The 26,419-nt window shown below is 47.1% G+C and overlaps 1 protein-coding gene across 3 annotated transcripts in view; it reads right to left on the bottom strand.

Moving 5' to 3' along the window:
- pcdh1b (protocadherin 1b) overlaps positions 1 to 26,419 on the bottom strand; it is a 174,447-nt gene that overhangs the window by 15,834 nt on the left and 132,194 nt on the right. Inside the window, exon 5 of one of the 3 annotated variants that reach the window (XM_061236234.1) lies at positions 11,091 to 12,548. The exons of the other annotated variants lie outside the window; for them this stretch is intronic. Coding sequence (XP_061092218.1) covers positions 12,493 to 12,548 — 56 coding nt within the window. The 3' untranslated portion in view covers positions 11,091 to 12,492. Of the gene's footprint in view, positions 1 to 11,090; positions 12,549 to 26,419 lie in introns of those variants that run through there. 3 annotated transcript variants of the gene reach the window in all.

The raw sequence follows: 26,419 nt of genomic DNA, 5'->3' as shown, positions 1-26,419 counted from the left end.
AAGCACTCTCTTTAGATGGTGCATCTAAATTTTGCTCTCAAGTGCAAATATATAGGCCTACCTAGAAAATATACGTCTACCTGCAAAAGAATATAACACGACTGCACGCCGAAACAGGGCCTATTCGTCAGTTCCATGTCACAGTGTTGGTCAAGAGTATGGATATATCATCCTAAGGTTGATAGACTGTTCCTTACATGTTAATTCCTCAGCAGACTGCCAGGGCTACACAATATTATCATTTAATTACCTGGCACGTCCCATTATCCTGGCCAAGTGACATAGCTTAACACGTTTTACACTCTTCAGTTTCGGTCCAGAACCTTTCTCAAGGACGACAGCGGCGTACTGGTAATGCTTCACACTCGGAAATCGACGTCTGTTTGCTAACGGCGGTGACGAGCGTTCATTTGAATGAGAAAAGACTCCCTTATTCAATCTGAACCAGAGCTGCAGCACAGCCCTTGCACACTTTGAAGCAGAATTGCCGAATAATCTCACCATCAATTCAACCTCTCCCATAAAGCATAAAACCCGACGCAGCGAGATAAGGGATACAGCGAAGCCATCGCGCCCTGGAAACTTTGAAGTATTGCGGCCATATAAATATTAAACTCAGTCAAGATGGCAGTGAGAATCGTAATAGCTCCATGCTCCGTAATGTACAATGACATGATAGTTTACCAAGTCATGATGTTAAGGAAACAGGCCGGGGTTCTGTGAATGGTTTTAATAATGCGCATGCTGGTGCCAAAATTGAGTTCAGTCTATGTGTTTGAAAGGAAACGGAAAAACTGCGGTTTTAATCGCTGATGTCAACATTCCAGAAAAAGGCAAACGCACAAATGAGCAAATAAAAAGATTGATCGGAAAGCCTAACCACAAGACCTCGTTATGGGAATACTGAGGAAATGCAAAAAAAGAAAAAAAAACACGAAAAAAAAACAAGCATGATATTGCAATCTGTCTATTTGTCACAATTCTCCTTCCCTGCAATAAGACGTTACGCAAAAGCAGGCTAGTTTGTCTCTGACAGGTTATAAATAACAGGAGCGAAAATAACGCGGTGATGAATAAACAGAGAGGACACCCTCATAGGAGACAGGCTGGGGTGTGTGAGTGTGTGTGTGTGTGTGTGTGTGTGCGTGTGTGTGTGTGGAGGGGGGGGGGGGGGGGGGGTAGTTTTCATCTGGTTTTCAACAGATCCTGGCCGACCATGCAGAAACAGAAGTGAATCATTCAAACCCGGTCCAGGAATGAATTCCTCAAACCTTCAAAGCATGCCTTAAGAGTTGTGACTGACACCTGGGAGGTTAGCAGAGGAGGTTAGCAGAGTCTGACATACAGACATACACCCCATCACCTGTGAATTTAGGGAAAAACATCACTAAATCCTGCAACTCGGGAGGCCTGCTGGACTCCCTCATGTTCCCCTTCTCCTTTCTTTATGTTTACGTTCATGAGAAAATAACATCGAGACAAAATCACATATCTTGTTTCGACCTTCGTCATACTTTCGCCGATCATTTAGGCGTTGGATGTACACAATATTTGCCTCATATGCTTTCTGCTTTATATGTCTCACTGCCTGGCTCAAACACAAGAATAAAAGCAAGAAAATTGATGTGTTTTACACATTGCTGTCGAAACAAGAAGCACGTTTTATTTCAGGGAAGGGATGTATTTATTTACGATGAACTTCCACGTGTTTTGCACACACCTCCAGAATATGTGGGGTTCAGTCTGTGGGCGTATCTCTTTCTACCTCTTTTATTGCACCTCTCTACCTCCCCTTCTTCCACCCTCTTCCTCTGTTTCTCTCACTCCGTTCCCCTGTCCCCGTGCACGAGAGCTTCATTAGTTTCCAGCACTTAGCATTGAGCCCTGGGGAGTGTTGGTAACAGATTAACCACTCTATTATTGCCACTGCAGAGAAGACCAAAGCACTGCAGTGTTCCTGTAGCTATTAGTGTGGGTCAAACCCCATTCATCAGTGCTAATGCTAAGGCAACATCGGGGATTATCGCATAATTAGGATTATTCATATTTTCCCTGCTCTCGGTGCTCGCCTCCTTAAACTGTGCGAACTTCACCCAGCTGTTGAGCACAGAGTCGTGGGCGCCAGTCACTGCATCATGGCTGTCACCTGCATGGTACCTCAATGGTGTGGACAAACAAATGTCTACCAGACTGTTATGGCCATCAGCACATGACTCATAGTGTCATAGCCATGAACATGCAACTCACAGGAACGCAGCCATTAGAATATACCTCAGTGCTGCAGCCGTATGAACATAACTCACAGAGCTTTAGCCATATGAATGTAACTCACAGAGCTTTAGCCATATGGATGTAACTCACAGAGCTAAAGCCATATGGATGTAACTCACAGAGCTAAAGCCATATGGATGTAACTCACAGAGCTTTAGCCATATGAATGTAACTCACAGAGCTTTAGCCATATGAATGTAACTCACAGAGCGATAGCCATATAAATGTAACTGACAGAGCTTTAGCCATATGAATGTAACTCACAGAGCGATAGCCATATAAATGTAACTGACAGAGCTTTAGCCATATGAATGTAACTGACAGAGCTTTAGCCATATGAATGTAACTCACAGAGTTTTAGCCGTACGAACGTAACTCACAGAGCTTTAGCCATATGAATGTAACTCACAGAGCTAAAGCCATATGAATGTAACTCACAGAGCTTTAGCCATATGAATATAGCTCACAGAGCTTGAGCCATATGAATGTAACTCACAGACCTTTAGCCATATGAATGTAACTCACAGAGCTTTAGCCATATGAATGTAACTCACAGCGCTTTAGCCATACAAATGTAACTCACAAAGCTTTAGCCCTATGAATGTAACTCACAGAGCTTTAGCCATATAAATGTAACTCACAGAGCTATAGCCATATGAATGTAACTCACAGTGCTATAGCCATACGAATGTAACTCACAGAGCTTTAGCCATACGAACGTAACTCACAGAGCTTTAGCCATATGAATGTAACTCACAGAGCTTTAGCCATACGAATGTAACTCACAGAGCTATAGCCATACGAACGTAACTCACAGAGTTTTAGCCATATGAATGTAACTCACAGAGCTATAGCCATATGAATGTAACTCACAGAGCTATAGCCATATGAATGTAACTCACAGAGCTATAGCCATACGAACGTAACTCACAGAGTTTTAGCCATATGAATGTAATTCACAGAGCTATAGCCATATGAATGTCATCTAACTCAGAGCAGTTGGCGTAAGAATTTCACCCAGAATAGCTTATCCTCCTGTCACTCTCTCACTTTAACTGAAACACGGACCACCCCTGTGACACTGGCCAATGGGAAGAGCGTACGCGGGCTGTTCGTCATACTGCGGCGAGCGTGTTCGGCAGGGGGCCTGCTGTTAGCTACGGGGCGCAGGGAGGGGGCCGTACGGCAGGACTGGTTCCAGGGGAGCACGGCGTGATATCCCCAGCTTACCAGACGGAACGGATCACACCCATTTTTAAGTGATCTTCACACGGGCTAAATATATCCCGCTCTCCCAGGTGTCTGGCTGATGTCCCTGCCCCCTGTTCCCTCTGCAGGAACGCAGCGTGTCTGCCGCGCTTCCATCTACCTTCGCCATGCAAACGCCTGCAGATATCAGAGGGGAAAACGGTGCCCTCAGAAAGCCAGAACATCAGCCCCGCACCGGGTTCAACTGTGGCTGATGCAGGCGTTATGGAGGATGTGCTGACAGACACTCTTAAGTCCTGTTTTACAGAAACTTGGTGCCTTTCGATTCTTGTTATTATTATTTTTTTGTTATTATTATTACTTTTTTTATTGCAGTAAAGTCAAAAAAAGATTGTGTTTGATTCATAATTAAACATAAGCTAATTCTATTTTTTGCCACTTATTGTGTATTGGCTCCAGGCTTTTATTCTTTTGCATCACAAATGAGCAATCCTAAAAACAAGACTAAAGAAAGAAATGCACCAACCTATATTCTACCTGTTTATGTTTTCTCAATTCTCGCACTGCAGCAGCTGTGTGTGTGTGTGTGCGTGTGTGTGTGTGTGTGTGTGAGTGACTGTGCATGCGCCTGTGTGTGTGTGTGTGTGTGTGAACCATGGCCAAGTTTCCTGAAAAGCATTTTTCTACAGACAGGGGGGGCGGGTGACCCCATATTTCAATGGCCTGGAAAGAGTGACAGAGAGAAAATGAAAGAATGAAAGACAGCCAGAGGAATGGAAGGAAGGTTTCATTTGAACAGCGGAAAAAAGAGCTGGGTGAAACTTGAAAACTGTGCTCCCCGAGGTCCCCACCTACTGTAGATATCACCCCAACCTCGTTACCACCCCTGCCCAGAACCCACACTCAATCAGTATGCAAATAAATGAAGAAACAACAAAGTTTCTGATAAACTCGTACAAAAACACATTCATCTTGGAAGGACTTCAAATGGATGAAGCTTCTACAGTAAGTAAATAAGCACATGCATCGCATACAGTTTTCCCCTCCTTTTCCCCCCAGAAAATCTTCATTACAAATGCAAATGAGGCTCTCTTATTCTCTTAAAGCCATCCACCCGTGCCAAGCGCCTTGGCGTTCGCCCACCGAAAAGTGGGCCACAGTGGGGATGGGCGCTCACAAAGGCGGCACTGTCGAAGCCGGTGGGGCGGAGGGGGGGGGGGTGGGGGTGGGGGGCTGGTCGAGACGAGAAGGCCAAGGTGCCTGCAGCCTCCGCTGCCGCTGTGCCGCTAATTAGGGAAGCAGCAGCTCCGAGCCTGGAGTCGCGGGACGCGGCGTGAGCCGAGGAAGGGCGGAGTCGTCTCGTCTCCTCTGGGACAGGGTCTGACTCTGGGGACCGTCAGCTGGGCGGAGCTGCGCCCCGGATGCACCTCCCCCCTTACAGGGAGGGGAGTTTATGCGGCCTTTAGGCAGGGGGGGGGCGCTATACCTGTGACCTCTTTGTGTGAGGGGCGGAGCTCTTTCTTTGTGTGACCTGGCTCATTTCGCGTAAAGGCTGGCAGTGCCTCTGAGCGAATAGACTTTGTGAAGGGAGGGGGTGTCTAAGACTGCATCGTCTCTGAGAAGGGTAGGGGGTATCTAAGACTACATCGTCTCTGAGAAGGGTAGGGGTATCTAAGACTGCATCGTCTCTGAGAAGGGTGGGGGTATCTAAGACTGCATCGTCTCTGAGGAGGGTAGGGGTATCTAAGACTGCATCGTCTCTGAGGAGGGTAGGGGTATCTAAGACTGCATCGTCTCTGAGGAGGGTAGGGGTATCTAAGACTGCATCGTCTCTGAGGAGGGTAGGGGTATCTAAGACTGCATCGTCTCTGAGGAGGGTAGGGGTATCTAAGACTGCATTGTCTTTCTGAAAGGTGGCGCTATCTAAGACTAGATCTCTTTGTGAGGGGTGGGGGTGTCTAAGACTGCATCATCGTTGGGAGGGGTGGAGTTATCGATGACCTCACACTCATAGCCATCACGGCATGGCACGGCATCTCCAGCAGAGTAGTAGGATTTAAAATGGCTGTTTCTTGTGACATGGCTGAGACTATTCCTGACTGTGGGGGCCTTCGGAGGGGCGCAGCTATGAACACACAACATCCGTTAAATAAACTGTAAATGGACTGAATTTATATGGCGCTTTTTGCCAACGCACAATCGATGCCTCTCATTCACCCATTCGCACAGGCTCACATTCCAAATGGCAAAAGGCTGCCGCGAAAGACACCAATCAGCTCGTCAGGAGCAATCGGCGGTCAGGTGTTTTGCTCAGGGACACTTCAGCACACCCGGGGCGGGGGGATGGAAACAGCAAGGTCGCTAAGCAGCTTGAATCTTTTCCGAAACGGAAAGAGCAGATGGAGAGGCACCGTCAAGCTTGCTGAGCACCGCACCGGTTTTAAAATGCTACTGATCCTGCAGCCTCGCGCCGTGCGCAGAACCCAGGGGCCTCTCCTCCTCGCCCGTTTGAGCCGCCTAACTGGGGCAGAAACAGATCGGCCCCGGGGCCACGCGTCCGACCGCGGGAGGGTCGCGTTCCCGTCGGAGACGCGGGTCGAGACTGGCGATCCGGCTACACCGCGCACAACAGACAGCGTGTTAACGGTAACGCAGAAGGGAACCGGGCTCTTGTTAGCGGTTTGTTGGTTAGACTCGTCTCCTGATGTGTGGAGGAATGGCTGCCCTGCAGCGCAATAGCTTAGCGCTGGAGAAACATTCTTCTCCTCCACGCTGAAAAGACGAAATGCGTTCCCCCTCCACTGAAACCAGGCCCCCAAGCTGACTAAGATCCCTGGCATACTGTTTCGGGAAGCAGACAAATACTTCTGAAACTTTAATAAACACAAATACACACTGTGTTTTGTGTGTGTGTGTGTGTGTGTGTGTGTGTGTGTATGTATGCATGTGTATCTCCTGATGCAGCTCTGATGACAATAACCTAGTAAGGACCGAAGAGGAAGGTTTTTGTGTGTGTATGCATGTGTATGTGTGTCTGTGTGTGTGTCTGCTCTAAGTGCAGGTCTGATGTTAGTGATGTTGTGAGGACCGGAGCAGGTCTGTGAGTGTGTGTGTGTGTGTGTGTGTGTCTGCTCTAAGTGCAGCTCTGATGTTAGTGATGTTGTGAGGACCGCAGCAGGTCTGTGTGTGTGTGTGTGTGTGTGTGTTTGTGTCTGCTCTAAGTGCAGGTCTGATGTTAGTGATGTTGTGAGGACCGGAGCAGGTCTGTGTGTGTGTGTGTGTCTGCTCTAAGTGCAGCTCTGATGTTAGTGATGTTGTGAGGACCGGAGCAGGTCTGTGTGTGCGCGTGTCATTACGAGGTCCCCACTTGTGCTGTGGGCGCAGGCTGATGAGTGCTGCTTTGCGAGGACTGCGGCGGGAGGTTAATTGAAGGGAGCAGCTATAAAGCACAGGCAGGGAAAGGTGACGGCTCTCATTTGGAATTCCATTCCGTGATGCCGCTAACACCGGACCAGAGGCCCCGGTGAATTACTGTACTCCTCGTCCCCGGCAACTCAAAGGCCAGCGTTTTTATGGCACTAATATACTTCCCCCCAACCTGCTTTGCAGTAAAACAAAATACAGTACGGTTGTTGATGGCGAAGGGGTGGGGGGGTGCGGGGGGGGTGGGGGGTGGGGGGGTTAGTCGGCTAATCCGTAGAGCACACAATGCGAGCGATAGGCTTGACTGGGTAATGAGAGCAGATTACCCCACAACAAACACACGGCCCCTCTTGTCCTGTACACGAGGAGTCATACATGTGTGGAGATTATCCTGCCGCTCTGTATTCTGTGGGTAGCAGACGACAGCCCCGCACACTTGGCACCGGGGCCCACAGTCTAATGAGAACCCTCTGTTTGCCCTGGTTAATTTGGGATGTGGACGCCAGCTTGCGGGGACCACGACCATACAAACAGCACACTAAACACCCTCCTAATGGGATTGAGAAACAGCTCATTTTCCAGGCATGTTCGCAGACGCCTAATTAAGGCCCTGCAGCAGGCTTTTCCTTTTTTGGGAGGGGGTGGAGGGGGGAGCTGTCCCTTAGGATAGACACAGAGGGTATATATGTGAGTGCATGGTGTGTGGGAGAGCATACGCCTCTCTGTAAACCCGTACGTTTGTGTATGTGCTGTGTGTACTTTGTTTTATCTCTTTTTTATGTCTTTTTTTAGGTTAGTGTTTTTGTGTGTGTGAATGTGTGTGCATGGGATGAACATGTGTGTGTGTGTGTACATGTGAGCTTGTGTGTGAAAGAGACAGAGTTCAGGGAGATGCTGGCAGAAGCCCCTGTAATCAGTTCTGATAACAAGTAGCCATCTGTCTGAGTTCACACAGTCGCACTGGCACTGAGCTGGTGCTCCCAGAAAACCAGAACCTCTTCACGCACATGTACGCTCGCACACACACAGACACACACACACACGCACACACACACACATGTGTGAACACCCAAGAACAGAGAGGTAGAGAGACACAGTGAGAGAAAAATTTTGTGTGTGTATGTGTGTGTGAGAATGAGTGACTGAGAGAGAGAGTGAGGGAGAAACAGTGCATATGTGTGTGTGCATGTGTCAGAAAGAGCGAGATGGAGAAAGATGGGGATAGAGACAGAGAGAAGCATAGTGAGAGAGAAACAGTTTGCGTGTGTATGTGTGTGTGAGAAAGAGTGAGAGGGAGGGAGAAACAGTGTGTGTGTGTGTGTGTGTGTGCGCGTGTGTGTGTGTGTGTGCATGTGTAAGAGAGAGCGAGACAGAGAGAGATACACAGTGCTGCAGCTTGTCAGGCCTTGAAACTGAAATGTGATTAGCACTGGGATGGTGGGAGCTGAAAAATCTCTGCCTGGCATTTATGAACACTCACAGATAGATTTCTATCCCTGCCATATATGAGTACTCACCGATTAATTTATATCCCTACCATATATGAGCACTCCCAGATACATTTATATCTGTGGCATTTCTCAACACTCACAGACACATTTCTATCCCTGGCATTCATGAATGAACACTCACAGATACATTTCTATCTGTGGCATTCATGAACACTCACAGATAGATTTATATCCCTGGCATTCATGAACACTCACAGATAGATTTATATCCCTGGCATTCATGAACACTCACATATAGATTTATATCCCTGGCATTCATGAACACTCACAGATAGATTTATATCCCTGGCATTCATGAACACTCACAGATAGATTTATATCCCTGGCATTCATGAACACTCACAGATAGATTTATATCCCTGGCATTCATGAACACTCACAGATAGATTTATATCCCTGGCATTCATGAACACTCACAGATAGATTTCTATCCCTGGCATTCATGAACACTCACAGATAGATTTATATCCCTGGCATTCATGAACACTCACAGATAGATTTATATGGCAGCACTGGAGCACGGTCACACCCAGGCCCAGCGCTGCCCTGTCTCTCTCTCCCCACATGCCCCCGGTCTCCCCGCTGGCTCCTCTCTTCCCGAGCCGTGATTAAGTCTGCAGTTAGGGGTCACTATGAGCAACAGCCTCTCTTACCCTGGCTATTCCCCAAGACTGAATCTACCGGGGGCACTGCAGCTATTGTGCAGTACAGCAAAGCATATACAAGCGAAGCCTTCTCCCAACATCTGAGTACTCCATTACCCCTGTACTGTAAGTCACATACACACAGAAACACACGCATACATGCACACACACACCGATACACACACACAAATGCAATACGCACACGCACGTATGCGCACAAACATAAGCACACACACACACACATATACCCCTACATATACACGCACACACACACCCACACACAGATACATGGCAAGCCAGTAACATTCCCTTTTTCAGACATGCTCATTAAGGCACAAGCCTGAGTATGTCGCAGAGAAAATAGAGTGCACTGGGTAGGAGACCATTTCCTGTTTACACACACACACACACACACACACACACACACCTCGGCAATATTACAGAGAGAGAGAATTGCTGTACTGATTCTGTACAGACGCCCACACAAACACCCCCCCCCCCCCACTCCCCCCTCGCCACTCCCCCCTCTCAAAAAGATTAAACTAGCAAACTGTCAGCTAATGTTATTTTGAGGTTTTTAAATACCATTTGCCAAAGCAAAGCTGAAAAAATAATTGTACTCTTCCTTTTCACTGCTCAATAGAAATGTCACATCCTCACATTCAACACAGATTTATGCAAATTACCCGGATTTTCATTTTTTTAATATATACATACAAAAGATCCTATTTATTTTAGACCGTGTGTTTTTCCGTCTGAGGAGAAAGGGGAAGTGGTTTCAGCGAGTCTCAGATATTGATAGTGAAATATTTTTTTTTCCCACCGTTAAACAAATCTCGTATTTTGCTTACCAGCGACAGCTAGAAGGTCCAAACATCGCTTGGCGTTTCTTGTCAAAGGCAATTACGAGTGAATTGGACTGATTGCAGTGGAAGCGCAGTGGAGTCGAGCGGTTTCCCCCGCACTGCGTCTTCAGCGCGGCTCAGCCGCCGTTGGGACGGACTGTTTGTGGAGTGAGTGGCAGACTGTTCGCAGCACTTAGCCCAGTCTGCGTTACAGTGCAGTTTCTAATGAGCGAGTACAGGGCGGACACGGTTTAAACTCTCTCATTACGTGCAGGGGAGCACTTAACTCCTAATGGATCTATTCTCTTCTCCGAGCCGCTGTCTGTAATTGAACAAAGCTGCTGTCGCTTCCTCTCACCTGGATCCACTGTACGGCGTTTACACTCCACGGTGCCCGCCCGCAGACTGATTAAAGCCATCATTCAGCCCCCCACTCTCTCTCTCACACACACACACACACACACACACACACATTCATTCACTCCCTGCTGTGAAGTCCTGATACTGTGACCATGGCTGACACATTGAGACAGTCCCGCTATGCCAGAGTTCATGCGCAAGAGTCCCCCATCCCCCGTCCCCCGTCCCCCCCCCCTCCCTCACAACCTCTTCTGTGACAGACCTCTCTGCGCACTCACTGCCCCTGTGAAAATCCCAAAAATGACGGCCTGTCCCACGGGGAGGCTCTGCGTTTGAGCCAGGGCTCGAGTTAAGGGTGACCTTTAACCTCTGAGCGTCACAGAAACGGACGGCTGACAGCACAGCCCACTCTTGGGGTGAGTGTAAGGCTGGGGGTTGCCTGGCAGTGGGCAATCTGGGCAGAGCAGTTCCGTCTCATTTCTGCTGCGCTCACACGACGTCGCCTGTGCGTGATGTCATCAAAAGGAGCCAAACCGTCGCTCACAATCACTGATGGACCCATTATGCATAACCATGGTTACAGGGATATGTGCTCCACACCTGTCTGTCACCGCTATCTCCACTCACTCTTAGCGCACACACACACATACACACACACTTATGCTGCACTGCAGAGACATTAGTCATTCAACACTCGTAAGAGCAATATTCTGCAAGGCAATGGGGTGGATGGGAGGGTTAAATAGTAAATAAGATGTACAAAAATATGTGTTGTTTTACATCTCTCTTTATTATCATAAAAATGACTGAGTACAAATTACATTCACAGGTACCTGCTTTGGACTTCCACATAGGCATATGTACATCTCTCACTAGTATAAGGATACATGGTTCACAGCACACCAGCAGCAGCCCAGTGTAAAGATAGGATCGTATTTACTCAGACAAACAAAGAGAAAAGACACCTGATTGCAATTCATCTGGTGGGTGAAACCATCCCAGCATCACCCCTGTTTCATAAACATACCGTATATTTACTTAGGAATATGCCCTAAATTAAGTACATAAATACAAATTCTCTTTTGAAGGATGTGCAATGTCTAAGTCTAATTGGTAGTTATAATTTTTTTTACTATTCTAACAATTCTTAAATCCAGCCTATTTTCTTTACCGACTAAAACAATGTAATTGTCACTTCCGAGAAATAGAGAAGCAGTTATTCTGTCACTACGCCTTTCTACAACAGAGTCTTCAACTGAGGCCCAGTATCTTAGATTTCTGTTCTTAACTGTTGTTTTGCTCCTTGAGCGAAATCTTCGCCACAATAAGGTTTCTGTTTGAAAACAATTTTCACTTCAATTCTCCTCGCTAAGAAACCCTTTGAAGAAAAGGAGAAGACGATTTGGTTCAAACGCCCCGGACCGTTCTGAGCCAGTGGGTTTATTCAAGGGAGAAATAAGTAAGAAGCGGAGAAAGAGACTAACCATTGCACAATTCTTTCTAAGGTTAGAGAACATTATTAAGTGATCAATACTACTCTTCTCCCTGGTTGTGAAGACACGGGGCTCTCGGCCAAGAGAGGGAATGTAACCTACCTGCCAACAACTGCTGATTATATAGCCTGTCACTCAGGGTAGTCCTCTCCACTGAACAACTCAAACGAGAGCAAAAACACAACACAGGGTCCACCGCAAAGTCCTACTCCAGCAAGGCCATCTTCCTCCAACCGGCACCAACTCGCCCAACGAGAAACAGCCACAAGAAGCCCAAGAAAAAACCACACCAAAAAGTCGTAAAAGACAGATAATCCAGTCAGAAAAGGATCCGTCAGAAACGCAATTATGTCCGCATGAAAAAGGCGGAGCAGTCCACTGCGGGGGGGGGGAGCGTCTCGAGAAAAATGTGCTTCGGAAGAAAGAAAAAATGGAGCCGCGAGCGTAGGAGTCGTCTTCGGAAAAGACGCCGCGGCGACCATTTTGTTTCATTTGAAACTGTCTTCACAAGCATTTTTTTTTGTAAAAAGGTTTTTTTTTTTTGTTTTTTTGTTTTAAATTCCACAACAAAATGGTGTAGCACTGGCTTATATTGGACAAACATGAAGCAGAAATGCTGAACAGACCACAGGCAGAGTGTGGCAAAAGAAAGGTCCTTCGAATTGCAGCTGAGAGGAAGCGATTGCGCTCGGATCAAAATTATGAGCATATAAAAAAAAGACCAAAAAACGTTTTTTTAAGGCAGTCTTTTTTGGCCGGCTCCCTTCTCTTGGTCAGCGCCCGAAACAGCACCTACAAGAGGATAGACACGGCTTACCACTCACACAACGGATCGCAAGACACTCCATGCAAAGATATCTCTAAGAAAAAAATTAAAATAAATAAAAAATCCAAAAAAAAAGGAAAAATGCAAAAACGGAACAGAAATGCCTTAAAGTAAAAAATATGAAGGGAAAAATGTATGCAATCAGTGACTGAATGAAAAACCAAGGACAGAAATGATCCAGGCATTTCACAGAGCTGCCATCTCTCTGTGGTCTTCTGATGAGAGTTTTTTTTAAGAGGGTCTGCCTCACTGTCATCATTAAAGATCCCACGCCACTTATCACCAGGTGTTCTGGCCAAGCTGACAATCAAGCTCTCCAAATCTGGACATCTAATCATGCCTTAGTTTTACTGGCCCAATAAATCCCCACTCTCCTCTTCAGCTGTTGTGTGACGACTTTTCTGGCACAAAATGGCTGCCGTACATCACTGGTGGAGGCGACATATTGGTGGACGCTGAGGTATTTTCTCTTGCCCTCGGATAAAACGCTATTTTTAAAAGGAGCAAAATATTTTTATTACAATTATTATTATTATTATTATTATTATTATTATTATTATTATACAAACATGACCCTTGTTATACTGTGTTACCAGAGTTTCCTTTCCTTAATATCCTGGATTCTCACGCTCAACACAGAACCTTGTATCCTGGCAACTTAAAGTACGGTTGTCATGGTGTAATGCTGCAAAACTGTAACACCCTTCCACTCTGACACTGCAATGCAGTAAGACATACTCAGCAATGCAATAAAACATACTCAGTAATGCAGCAAAACATACTCAGTAATGCATCAAAACGTACTCAGTAATGCAACAAAGCGTACTCAGTAATTCAGCAAAACGTACTCAGTAATTCAGCAAAACGTACTCAGTAATGCATCAAAACGTACTCAGTAATGCAACAAAACGTACTCAGTAATGCAGCAAAACGTACTCAGTAAACGTACTCTGCCAAATGCCAATAATGTAATGCAGCAAAACGTACTCAGTAATGCAGCAAAACGTACTCAGTAATTCAGCAAAACGTACTCAGTAATGCAGCAAAACGTACTCAATAAACGTACTCTGCCAAATGCCAATAATGTAATGCAGCAAAACGTACTCAGTAATGCAGCAAAACGTACTCAGTAATGCAGCAAAATGTACCTAGTAATACAGTAAAGCGTACTCAGTAATGCCGAAAAAAGTACTTAATAATGCAATAAAACGTACTCAGTAATGCCGGGAAACAGCAGTAAAGCAACACTAGTGCTGAACCACCGGCGTACAAATCGACTCAAGCTGCGTGGAGGTCATGTGACCCACAGGAGGGAGGCAGGCGACCAATCCCGGGCTGGCCTCACTGTGAGACGTCCGTGTCGTGAGCGTGATGAACAGGACACCTTGCCCAGTCCCCTACCCTGACAACGTGACGCTGTCAGTGCCTCAGTCACTCACTGGGGAACGTGCTTTAATGTACACGTTTCTGTTAGCCACTCGTGAAGGTGATAAACGCATCGCTCGCTGTTTTTTTTTGGGTGTGTGGGGGGTGGGGGGGGGGGGTAAGCGACCGCACCCATGGGTTTGCGCGTTACCCTCTGTTCTTAATGAGGGTCTGGGTCAAAGTCTCGGTTTAACGTCCCGGAAGAACTGAAGGACAGCCTTCTAAAAGTAACCGCCACCAGCACGGCTGCTGTGGTAGGTGTTCCTGTACCGTATCCAGACACACGATATCCCGCTGGGTACTGGGAGTGGCATGCGACTACAGGGTGGGGGGGAGGAGGGGGTGGCGCTAATGAGGTGCAAAACATAGGGGAGGTGAAGAGGGGGGGTCACGGACAATCTGCTTTATATAATCACAGTGAGACCGGGCCTTTACGAGCCTGCTCCCCTCCGCATCCTCCACAGCTGTCAGGGAGCACAGCTCCCCCAAAACCCCACACCCCCATCCAAGCATCTGGGTTAATGAGCCTCCCTGCCCGAATAGGTGTTCAGCTCGGGCCTGTTCTGAGCGCCCGGGCAAAGGTTACCTCCAGACGGGGGTGCCTGCGTTCGCTCCTAACACACGGCTCCTTAATCGCACGCCGCCGCCCCTGCCAGGGCGGGCCGGTCGACCCCGCTGACCTGGGTCTCCACGGTGACGCTGGCACCGGGTTTATCCTGGCACAACATGGCTCTGCTCACCACGGAGCTAAATTAAGCCCAGGACAGGACGGGATGGAACGAAGCCTCTCGGCCTGTGAAAGTCATCCTTTAAAGTCGCTGTAGTTTAACCTTTTAATCACTCTTTAAAGTAGGTATTGTTTAACCTTTTACTCATTCTTCGAAGTATTCCACTTTAAACTGGACAAGCGAGTTGAAACTGTTTAGCCGAAAGCTGTATGTTATATGCAAAATACAAAATACTAGATTCCTAACGATTCGCTTAAATTACTAAAAGAAGTCTTCATACTAAATAACCAGTTAATAGAGGGCAGCAGCTCCAGCATAAATCACGATTATTTCAGATAATGTCTCACTTGAAATGGTCTATAACTGAAAATTGAGTTAATGATATCATGAGATGACTGATTAAAAATCAGGACAGAGGCCTTGTGTTGGAGACGTCCATGTGTTTGTGTGGGTCCTTTTATACAGTAGCATGCGGGAGAGCACGCCACAGCCATCTTGTGAGTTTCATCAGGGGTAATCACTCAAATTAAATCCTCCACAAAAAAAAAAACGATTCAACAGCGATTGAGAATTCCAGTTTTATTCCAAATTCTATCTCGTATTATTTATTCATGAAGAGCCTTGTTGGATTCTACGCCGATGCATACGCTGGCCTGGAAAAGCCATTTGAAGTTATAAATTTCACATTTTACAGTAATCCTAATTAACAGATGGGAGGCAGAGGGATGACACCTGACACTTTAGTGGACCGATAAATTATCACAAAGCTGCAAACCCATATGCACGAATCCATCATATTTATTACATCGGTCTATCATTTTTTTAATTCGTCCTTTCAAACAGAATCAAATGGTCAATAATTCTCACTCATTCAAACAACAGCTTTTTGGAGGACTATTATCTATGAAGGCACGCAGATTATTTGATCATTTACACTGCAGAGTGTGCAGCCGTCAGATATGTGAGGGCGGCGTAGACATTATAGTTGCAGGGTACAGCCTGTCTGTTTGCACGAGGTAGTCGAGTTTGTCAGAGGATGGTGTGGACCGTGTAGGCGGTTGATATTTGCGGGTGAAGACACACAGACGGTAGGCCGGGTTGTGTTTGAGAGCAGAGGTATCGTCACAGACGCTGATGAATGGCAGCCGGAGCATTCATTGGCCGCTTCCTGAAATGGATATTAAAGGCAGTGGGAGAAGCATCCCTTATCAAAAACCCATTAGCGGCCGTCAATGGACAAGCGCACAAGCGCAGCTCAATAACGTCTGCGCCTTTTCTAAAAAAAAGTTCTGAAAGCCTCCTCCTCGGTCCGGCGTCGTTTCCGCGGCGATCCCATATCGCTGTGCCACATCTCCAGGTGGGTTTCCGTTGAGGATTTCTACAGAGAGCCCGGCCGTAAAATCCCCCCCTTCCTTTTTTTTTTTCTCCGAGCACAAGGAACTGCTGAGGATATGGGACTGCAGAAATTCCATTTTCACATATGCAAGGTTTTTAATCTCACAAGACACCCCGTTGGCTTATTCTTCAAACATTGTGTTCTCGGGAAGTTCGCGATCGGGCCGAGATGATGAATTACATCTCGTAAATTTCCATCCTTTTTGTTGTTTAACCGGAGAAAAAAATATATATATATAAATAAGAATTCACATCCTCGGTAAATAATTCCCGCTGTCTGTCAATATCAGGATAATAAGAATTTCATATGCACCATTTTTCACATGCTGTCTTTCAAGAGGAGAATAAAAGTGTCACATGCGTTTGTTTGTGATGGTGACGGCATGAAAGGTGACGGACTTGTGTCCTTTTTATTTTTTTTGTAACTCGCCGTTGTGTCCCTCCTGGTTTGGGCTCTTGGAAGCGATCCTTCAAAGCTTCTGTTCCTCTTTGTCTGTCACTTCAGTGGAACCTCACAAATATGAACTTCAGAGTCAGGATTGACTGGTCAACTGAACCAAAGGTCTAAAGCTGGGGGCCGCATACGCAATCATACCTTATTGCGTTCTTTTTCATCACTGGCAAGGTGACCATTAGCATGAGTCACTATCAAAATAAAGCACAGAGCTAATGCTAATGCTAAAAAGACTGCTAAACAAGGCAGCTATAATGAGACCAATAATGAGACCCGATTTTTAGAAATGGTGCATTTTGACATTTCTTACAAGGTTCAAACATTTTCCTGCTGACGAAAAACAGCTCAAGTCAGGTTTTGAAACAGCTGGCTGACTAGCTCTCAACATGGTTTGACCAGTTGAAGCCATGTTTTGAAACGGCCGGTAGCTGATAATTTCAAGCTGGATTTTACACTGGGGTTCACTTCTAAAAGTCCACTGCTACCAACACCTTTGTGTCTCAGAGGTTCTACTGTGATTAGCATGAGGGATAAAAAGCTCTTTCCGATCTCATTACTCAGAAACACGCTCACTGCTAACCGATAGCTAATTTACTACAAGTTGAAACTATGACCCAAGAGACAAGAATCTAGCTATCTCAAGAAGGGGCAGCCAACCCCTAAAACCCGACCCTACCCACCCACCGCCACACACACACACACACACACACACACACACAGGTACAAAGACAATTCCACGGTTCCAAGGCACAGTTAGGGTTTCCGGTTGTTGTCCTGAGGTGACTCCCAGCAAGCAGAGAGGAGATAGCTAGCGTTAGCGCGGCTCTGAGAAGACAGAGTGTGTGTTCGCATTTAGAAAATTAAAACACTGTACAGAAGGTAATGGAAAAAGAAGCCAGCCCTTTATCACAGAGAGGTTTTTCCACATTCTCCGGCGGTTGCTCTATTTCACCCCTCACACCCTCCATCTATGTCCCTCGCAGAGTCACTCTGTCTTTGTCATCTCTCTCTCTCTCTCTCTCTCTCTCTCTCTCTATTTAAAGGTCAGTGGGTTGTGTGGTGGGCGGTAGGTATGTGTTGGGTAGGAGGGGTGGGATATATGTTTTTTAACATATAGGTGTGGTGGGTACATTTGTTTGTTGAGTGAAATGTTCATTAAAGGACGTCACAAGTCGAAAGTCTCTCTTTCTCCCTCCCTCTCTTGGTCTCTCTCTCTCTCTCGCTCTTCCTCCCTCTTTCACTCTCTCTCCCTCTCTCTCTGCTCACTCTCTTCATTCTTTCCTTTGCTCTCCTCATGAATGTAAAGTTTCTCAGGAACGTAGGTTAATCAGATCATGTAAAAAAAAAAAGAAGTGTGAAAGCTGCCTTGCAGTTTTGCCAAGGGTGTCAAATTAGGAATCAAGGTAACAACCTGTAATGCACTTCAGTTTTTATTTTTTTTGATCCAGAATAAGATGGCAGTTGAAAGTGGAGCTGACAAAGGCTGAACCTTCTCTCTATAGTACATACAGCATATATATTATTGAGCAATTTTTCAGTTCGGAAAAAGGTGAGCTTTCTGTCTCTCCAACCCTCTAGTTGCTCGTCTTAATGGCCCCTTATATGTAAAGAACAACGTACCTTATTAGAGTAATTAGCTTTAATATGCTGAATCACATTTTCTCTTGGAGCTCGCTACAAAAGAGGACACTGGTTGGTCTGAAAACAATAGGTTTGTTGATAACAATGGTCAGAATGTGGAGAGAGTGGAAATCTATATCCACCATTAATCTATATCTATCTATCTATCTATCTATCTATCTATCTATCTATCAATCAGTCTGTCTGTCTCTATCTATTTATCTATCTGTCTGTCTGTCTGTATCTATCAATCTGTCTATCTATCTCTATCTATCTATCCATCTATTTATCTCTCTCTCTCTCTCTCTCTCTCTCTCTCTCTCTCTCTCTCTCTCTCGCTCTCTTGCTCCAGGTGAAGCATATTGTCTGCACAGAGGGATATGCGCCAGGTTTGGTTGCCAGCGCAGAGGCAGGCTGGGGGAAGTGCTTTTGTTATTATCTCTCCCTGGTTTGGGGGGGGGGGGGGGGGGGGGGTGGTACCTGCTCCAGCCTATTGTCATTGTTCCTCTGCCAGTGAACACACTGCAGGGTGTGCACCCCCCCCCCCCCCCCCCCCCAAACCTGGGGCTGAGATCAGCTCAGAGCTGCCAAAGCCTCAGAATAGTTCAGCAGGTGGAGACTGGAAACGGACTCAAACACCATTACAGATATGAACAATCGAGATAAACACATCGCAAAAAACACCTTGAACTGCAACGAATAGTATGTATTTAAATTGATGTTCTGTTAAATTGATTGGCTGAATGTGAAATGTGTTCAATACAAGCATGTTGGAAATAATGTTTTTTTTCTGTTCAGTGGGCATAGGCTGTCCTGCGAACAGGTAGACCTGTGTTTGCTACTCTTTTCCTGACCTTGCCTTGGCTTCAACTGTTCCATTTATCTTCCATTTTCTTATCATAATTCTGACAGTGGAAATAGGCAGTTGGGAGATTTTTTGTAGCTTTCGCCGAAATGAACCATTTTCATTCTGACATCCTTGGACAACTGTTTAGGGGAACCCATGGTTGTTAATACCAGACAGAACAGCCACTGCAGTACTTTAGAAGTCATGGAGTTACTTCAGAATAAAAGGTTCAGCCCTGGAATTATATTCACCTGACTCATTGAAGCCCTGACAAGTAAATCACCAGGGTCTGGGCCTTAGTAACAAAGAATAATCCAAAAGGGCTCCCAAACTTTTCCTTTTTTTATCATTTATAAGCAATAAAAATAAAAATAAAAAGCAATCTTGCTTTAAAAGGTCCCATGTTTAACTCTTCTGTTCACCAAGATATTAATTGTAAAAACATTTTTGCCCATATTTGTTGCATACAAATGTATACTATACATGCCCACAGACATACATAATGTGCATACTTACTTACTGTAGGTTGGGGTAAATATAAGTACATGTGCAGTATTATTAATACAACAAAAATTGGATCAGCAGACGTGACCATGACCGTACACCATGAAGAATTTACCCAATCAGCAACTCCACAGAGAAAGCAGTGAGCTGCCATCTGCACACATAACAGTGCAAGTAAAATAACAGCCTGTAAAATACCCAGAGTGCCTCTCAAAGCTCCTCACAGAATCTTTCCTTCAATGACCCACAAGGCACCTGTCCAGAATACCCCATCTGCTCGCGCTGCGGATCTATAGAGTTTTCAGAAAGAAACTGTCTGACTCTTTTAGGGCGGAAAGGCAACAACGTTTGGGGAATGCGTACCGGGAACCCCACCAAAAATGTGATATAGACCTCAGGCGTTTACAGGAAGGGGTCTCCGGTGAGGTGGGGAGAGAACGGAGCGAGGCAGAAAGCGCGGACGCGGACAGCGAAGGGAAGGCGGAGAGGGCGAGCGGAACCGTGACCTGGACGGCGTCCGTGACGCAGTCGGACAGCGGAGGCAGGGGCGGGAGGGCGGGCGGGCGGGCGGGAGGCGCACCGCAGCGCCGGAGAAAAGCAGGCTAGCTGGAGTTCAGAGCAGTCTGCAGGACACATACTAACTGTCATGTACAACAGAGGGAAAAATCCCTTTAAGGTGTAAGATCACAAATATGCGATGCTGATGTAACATTCACCACTGGTAAGAAATTGAGTTCAAGAAAAATAACTGAGAATTTTGAAGAAAAAAAAATAACATTCTCAAAAAAGCTACTCTTCTAGGAGTTAAAAATCAAATATGAGAAAATATACTGTATGTTAGAGTCTCATATCATTACCTGCTTGTATTATTTATAGTATCTCTATATTTACTGTTGCTCTTTTGGCCCTTTTTACCAGAAGTAACTTGCCTAATAAAATAATAGTTGAATAAAAATAACAAAATCAAAGAAAAAAACATGAACCAATGCCAGTCCCAGCTATGTATCTCCGAGGGCCACAGTGGAGTAGACGATCTTTTCCTTATTCAAACAGAGGACAGGCAGCCTCTCGTCCTCCTTGAGTGTCGATGGAGATGTGAAGGCCTGAGATGAACTGCGATAACCAAGGCTGGAGCGCGGAGAGGACACGATCTCTCAGAGCGCGCGCTCCAAATCGCCTTTCGGACGGCTGCTGAGAACCCCTTCTGCTCTCTTCCCGAGCCTTGGAAGAAAAAACGCTAAATCCATTCAACCCAACGCGCAAGGTTGTCAGCCCGTAGTCCAAGTCTCCATGCCAACCACTCTGGATTAATCCTCTTAACGAGAAGCTTCTTGCTCTGCGCTTTGGAGGGGGCTTGCTGACATTGCCGGTGGAAGTTGGCAGAACACTTCCCCCCGCACCCCACCCCCCTGAGGCCCGCCCTGTCTCCCCCCGCTCCCTGCCTCCCTCCGCCCGGCTACGTCCAACTGTCACGCTCACTGTGGTCCTAATGGACCTGACCCCTCATCCGTCAGTCGCCAGCTTTGGATTAAGTGTGTGTGTGTGTGTGTGTGTATGTGCGTGTGTGTGTGCGTGTTGAGAGAGTGAGTAAGTGAGTGAGTGAGTGAGTGAGTGAGCTCACTAAAGGTGCGCTTGAGAACGCGGACAGAAATGCCATCAATAGTTCTGCTATAAATAACAAAGAATCCATTTTTTGTTTTATAATAAATAAATAAATCATTATAAAAATAAATAAACACATCTTATTGTCCCTATTAATGTTCACTGATGTTCGTCAGGCACAACAAATCAACAAAAGCAATTGAGTTTGTTATTGTATCCTTTTATGTGTGCTCAATGCACCCTCAAAGTGAGCACTGCATGCACCAAGTAAGCCAGCTAGAACAGTTCAATTACTTGGTTCACAAATCACATTTGAGTGAAATGAAGAGAATGATTATGTGTCAGTTGCATCCTTGTTCTGTGCCCCTGCCCTGTTTGAAGTTGGGGATGTACAGCATGGAGTCGGGGGGAGATGCGCTAATCTCTAATCCCCGTCTCTGGGAGAGGGTTTCCGCTCGGCTGGAGGTGGGTGACCCGTGACGTGATCGTCCTGCCCCTCAGGAATGTCACCCTGCCGTGATTGGCAGCTTGGCAAACCCCCTCTCCCGCCCCCTGCCCAGACCACACCCCCAGGCCCCAAAAAAACGCACCGACTCACCTTCCTCCCGAGCCCTCTCCCTTCGCCCAATGAACGTGCCTCTGCATACCACCCGCCTGAGAGGGCTTCAGCGACGCACAGTGTGAATGTTTTTCCCCCCGTAGGGTGTGTGTGCGCGTGTGTGTGTGTGCGCCTGTGGGTGTGTACGCTCTTGTTTTTCCATTTCCCCAGCTTTGAATTTTAAGGACTAATCTCACGGAATTTAGCGGGCCCCGTCACCGTGAACGTTTTTTAAAATCGCGGCGGTCCTGCAGCGGCCCCCGCTCCTCATCTGCGCCGTGTGAAGTTTGCGGGGACCTCGCGGTAAAAGCGCGAGTTGTTTTCGCGGGGGCTGTAATTTGGCGGACGGGTGGTGGATGGTACCCCCCGGAAGCTTCTTTTTCGTCCGGCCAGCGGGCGGGGCTCTGGCGGACGGGCGGAATAATGAGGTCGCCGCGGGACGCGGGACTGGCAGAGCGGGCACGCCCACGAGGGCCCAGACGCCACGCGGCGTGGGAACGGCAGCTGCCCAGCCCAGCCCCGCGCTGTGCCAACCGGTCCGAGGAACGGGGAGGGGGGCCAGGGGGGAGCCGTGGGGAACTCAACACACTTTTAGTTTTTACCCACAATGTCATCTCACTGGGCCGTAAGAGCGAGTTTCTCTTGTGCTCGCTCTTAGCCCCTCCCACCCTCTCTCTTTGAACGAGTAGCCAGCCCTCCTGACAAGGGACTGCCCAAAACACACTCTGATCGGTGCGGAGGGAGCTGCTCTGGTTTAGTACACTAGGGGGCAGGGAGTGGCTGGGGAGAGAGACATAAAGACAAATTGGGAGAGATGGTGTGAATACTGCACTGCTTATGGAGACAGAGGTGGAGAGTGAGGGGGAAACAGAAATAAAGAGAGAGTGAGAGAGAAAGAAAGAGAGAATGAGAGAGAAAGAGAGAGAATGAGAGAAAGTGTAAGAGAGAAATAAAGAGGGTGTGAGAGCGAAAGAGAGAGTGAGAGAAAGAGAAAGAGAAATAAAGAGAAAAAGAAAGCAAGAGAGATAATGTTGCTATCAGCATAAGAGATGGTAAACATAAACAAATATAATGTCCCAGTATCTCCAGGATAGAGGAGGAGGAGGGGGGAGAGAGGGAAGAGAGCTGTAGATGTACCTGGGGAAAGGGGGAGAGGGGGGGGGTGTAAGCACGTTTTCGCGAGCCCGCCCGCTACCCGAGTCGACCGTGTCACACTACTCACCCACACTCACTTGTGTGCTTAATTGGGTGAAGCCAATTAGCATGTCGTCTATAAATACGAGCACATCTGCTCGCAGCTGAGCGTGTAGGGGGGGAGCCCTGACAGGACACCCCACGGAGCGGGCTGTGTTCAGCCGATTCCACATCGTCACGGCGACAACCGGTGTCCCCCCTATCACCCTGCCAATATCCTGCCCCCCCCCCCCTTCTCACCCACAGGTGCTAGGACCCCTTCATCTTCACAGAACTGGGTTAAATACAGAAGACTTGAGTTTCTGTGGCTAGGACACACTGACCCTGGAACAGTCCTACCCCCCACCCCCCCCCCATGGTGGCCCTTGTGCGATTTCTGCCTTTCCGCAACAAAAAAAAAACGGAATACCATATTTACGCCTGAACACATTTGCATTATTTTATTTGCTTCTGTACCCTGCAACCGACAGATACCAGATTGTTTATCTGGTTGAGAATGCAGGGGCATATATTTCTGCTCAGGACAGAAAAATAAAATTCTGCCTCAAAATCTTATCTGTTAAAAAAAAATACAAATAAAATATACAATGAAACAAAACATATTGAAGATGCAAAAGATGACAGCGACCGCATGCGGGCTTGATATGGCAGGGACCCGTGAGAAATATCCCATGAATACGTTGGAATGTTCCGGCTGTTTCCGGGGGTTGTTATTCAACGCTCGTCGGACTCCGCCGCGCGCCGCACAGCGGTCTGAGGGACGCGGCCGTGTCTCGCTGCGCCGGCGGGGGGGGTTCGAATCCCGCCGGGCCTACGGGGACGGAACTAACCGCGCGGCGGGGAATCGGCGGGAATCTTGGCCGGCGTGCCTCAGCTCCTCTCCTCAAAGCCCCCCGGCAGGCTCGAACCCTAAGCCCGTCCCTTCCGCCGGCCGTCCTGATGGTCTCCCCTGGTCTCGGGGAGCATTAGCGGGAGGGAGGCTAAGCCCTCCTTCAGCCTCTGAGGCCGCTAAGCGCTAAGCCCATGAAACGGGTTGGGCTTCTGGAGCAGGCGAACTCTCCACGGGCGTCCGTCGGTTACACTTCACAATGCGGCTGTTTACAACTGGCATGAGCTAATGTAGCACTCCTGAGAAGTTAATCTGTCGTGTCAATGTATTTGTATATCCTTAATTCAGGTTAACAACTACATTAGTTATTGATAATTCATATTGGAATGAAAAAGTCAGTTCATGTATTTGATAATGTTTAACTAATTATAAGTTAAATATATGCTTTGCTAATCTATAAATACCATGTTAAAAATATGTCAGTTACTTCTTAGCATGAATTAATTATGTAGTTGTTAACATGAATTAATGATGTACAAATACACTAACTGACCTGTACAGATTAACTTATCAGTAGTAGTTTGTGAACAACATTAGTTAATGCCAATTCATGTAACCTTATTGTAAAGTGTGACCAATATGCCTACAGCAATTCTGTCATAAAGGGTAGGGGCACTGACTGTACACAGTCAGACATTAATGCAACAAAGCTTTATCTCAGTGGGGCGACATTAGCTGAGGAGGCCCTGGGTGTGTCGAAGCGTGCTTGAGCAAGACACCTAACCTCCAACCGCTCTCAACGAAACTGAGTGGGTCCCTGCATGGAAGCCAGTTCCCATTGGTGCGTGTGTCCGTGTGAACGGGTGAATGAGAGGCATCAATTGCAAAGAGCTTTGGATAAAAAGAGCCATACAAATGCAGTCCACTGAACAAAACAACATGCAGCTGCCCAGCTCTGTCTCTCAGCTACGTGGACGTAGAGAGTGCAGACGGGTTGCCGAACCAACCAATACCCGCCGCTCACAAGGCCGAGGAGACGTAAATAAAACGACATCTAATTTCTCCTGATTTTCATTATCTTTTATCGGCATCGATCGGATTATATCTCCCTCGCCAAGGAAACGACGCGCGCGTACACAAACGCCCGGTGTAATCCCACTGATCCGCTGATCTGTGAGTTGATTTGACACCGCGGCGTATTGTGTGTTAGCTGCGCGCTTCCATTCCGCGCGTTTAGCCGCTACGGCGGTACTGATGACGATCGGGGGGGAGCTCAGCGGGGAGCGGGAGCAGGAACGGGCGCGTTTCTTTTCGCTCTCAGTCGTCTTCGGTGACAGAGGGCCCTTTTACGGTCGGCTGGACATCTGTGGAGGGTCCCGCCGGTGGCTTACGGGAAAAAACTCTCTTTTTGTGACCCCTCTGTGACACTACGGGACACAGGAGACTTATCTGTCCGCGGCTTTCAGTCAACTTAATAACCTCCCACATTCCTCATCGAATTAAAGCCACTCTCATTAAAAAAAGAAAACAGTTCATTTTTAAAAGCTGACTTCTCTGGCTTCTCTGTGCGAGTTCTTCTCGGGTGACTCTTTAATTAAGAGTAAAATAAAAAATATATACGCTCGGTGAGCACTTTATTAGGTATTTATACGACTTACATTTTAGACTTATTGGTCCCATGCTGCTGAAGGCTGTCCACTTAAGAGGTTTGAAGTGTTGTGTGTTCAGAGATGCTCTTCTGCATACCGCTGTGAGGTTATTTGTGTTACTGTCACCTTCCTGTCAGCTTTGACCAGTCTGGTCCTTCTCCACTGACCTCTCTCATTAGCAAGGCATTCCAGCAAAACTGCTGCTCACTGGATCTTTTTTTTCTTTCTTTTTTTCGCACAATTCTAGAGAAATCCCAGGAGATTAGCAGTTTCTGAGATACTCAAACCACCCTGTCTGGCACCAACAATCATTCCACGGTCAAAGTCCATTAGAATGCTTTTGTGCATTTAGTTGCTGCCACATGATTGGCTGATTAAATATTTGCATTAACAAGCTGGAGTATAAAAATACCTAATGCTCAGTGAGTGTGTATAAGATAGCACTTCGCTATCTCCTCAGTCATGCTTCAGTGATAACATAACTGCCCTTCGGCTAAAATAATCACGTGCAAACATTCGGAGAGTAATGATTAGCGCCACGTTTTCGTTTCAAGGTCTTCCTGCGAGCGGACGGCGGTGAAGTTCAGGTTGCGCGTACCGTGCCGTCAGAAGGAACTGCAAAGCGTCGGTTCTCAGGGACCTTCCCTGCTGCCTCTCCGGTCTGTGGAGGTTACGCCGGCACCGCGGGGCCGCGTTTGGGTTGCGTTTGCGTTTTTCCCCCCCCGCGGGCAACACGAGCCGACCGGCCGAGAGAGGGAAGATAATGCCGATTAGCGAAAGAGAAGAGACGGCAGAGCGCACCGCTGCCCGGGGTAAAGCGAGCCGGGAACGGGGGAGCGGAGAGGAGAGGAGAGGAGGGGAGAGAGGCACAACACGCCCCGAAACCATGGAAATCAATAGCTTCAGATGGAGGAGCATCGGAATCAAATTTCACTTCAGAATGCTGTCTCAACCTTTTCACTGAACAGGAGAGCTTTGAGCGATGGAGTCTG

Source organism: Conger conger, chromosome 3 (assembly GCF_963514075.1).
Source record: "Conger conger chromosome 3, fConCon1.1, whole genome shotgun sequence".
In the NCBI taxonomy this organism is placed as follows: domain Eukaryota; kingdom Metazoa; phylum Chordata; class Actinopteri; order Anguilliformes; family Congridae; genus Conger; species Conger conger.
This window is presented reverse-complemented; position numbering and strand designations above follow the sequence as displayed.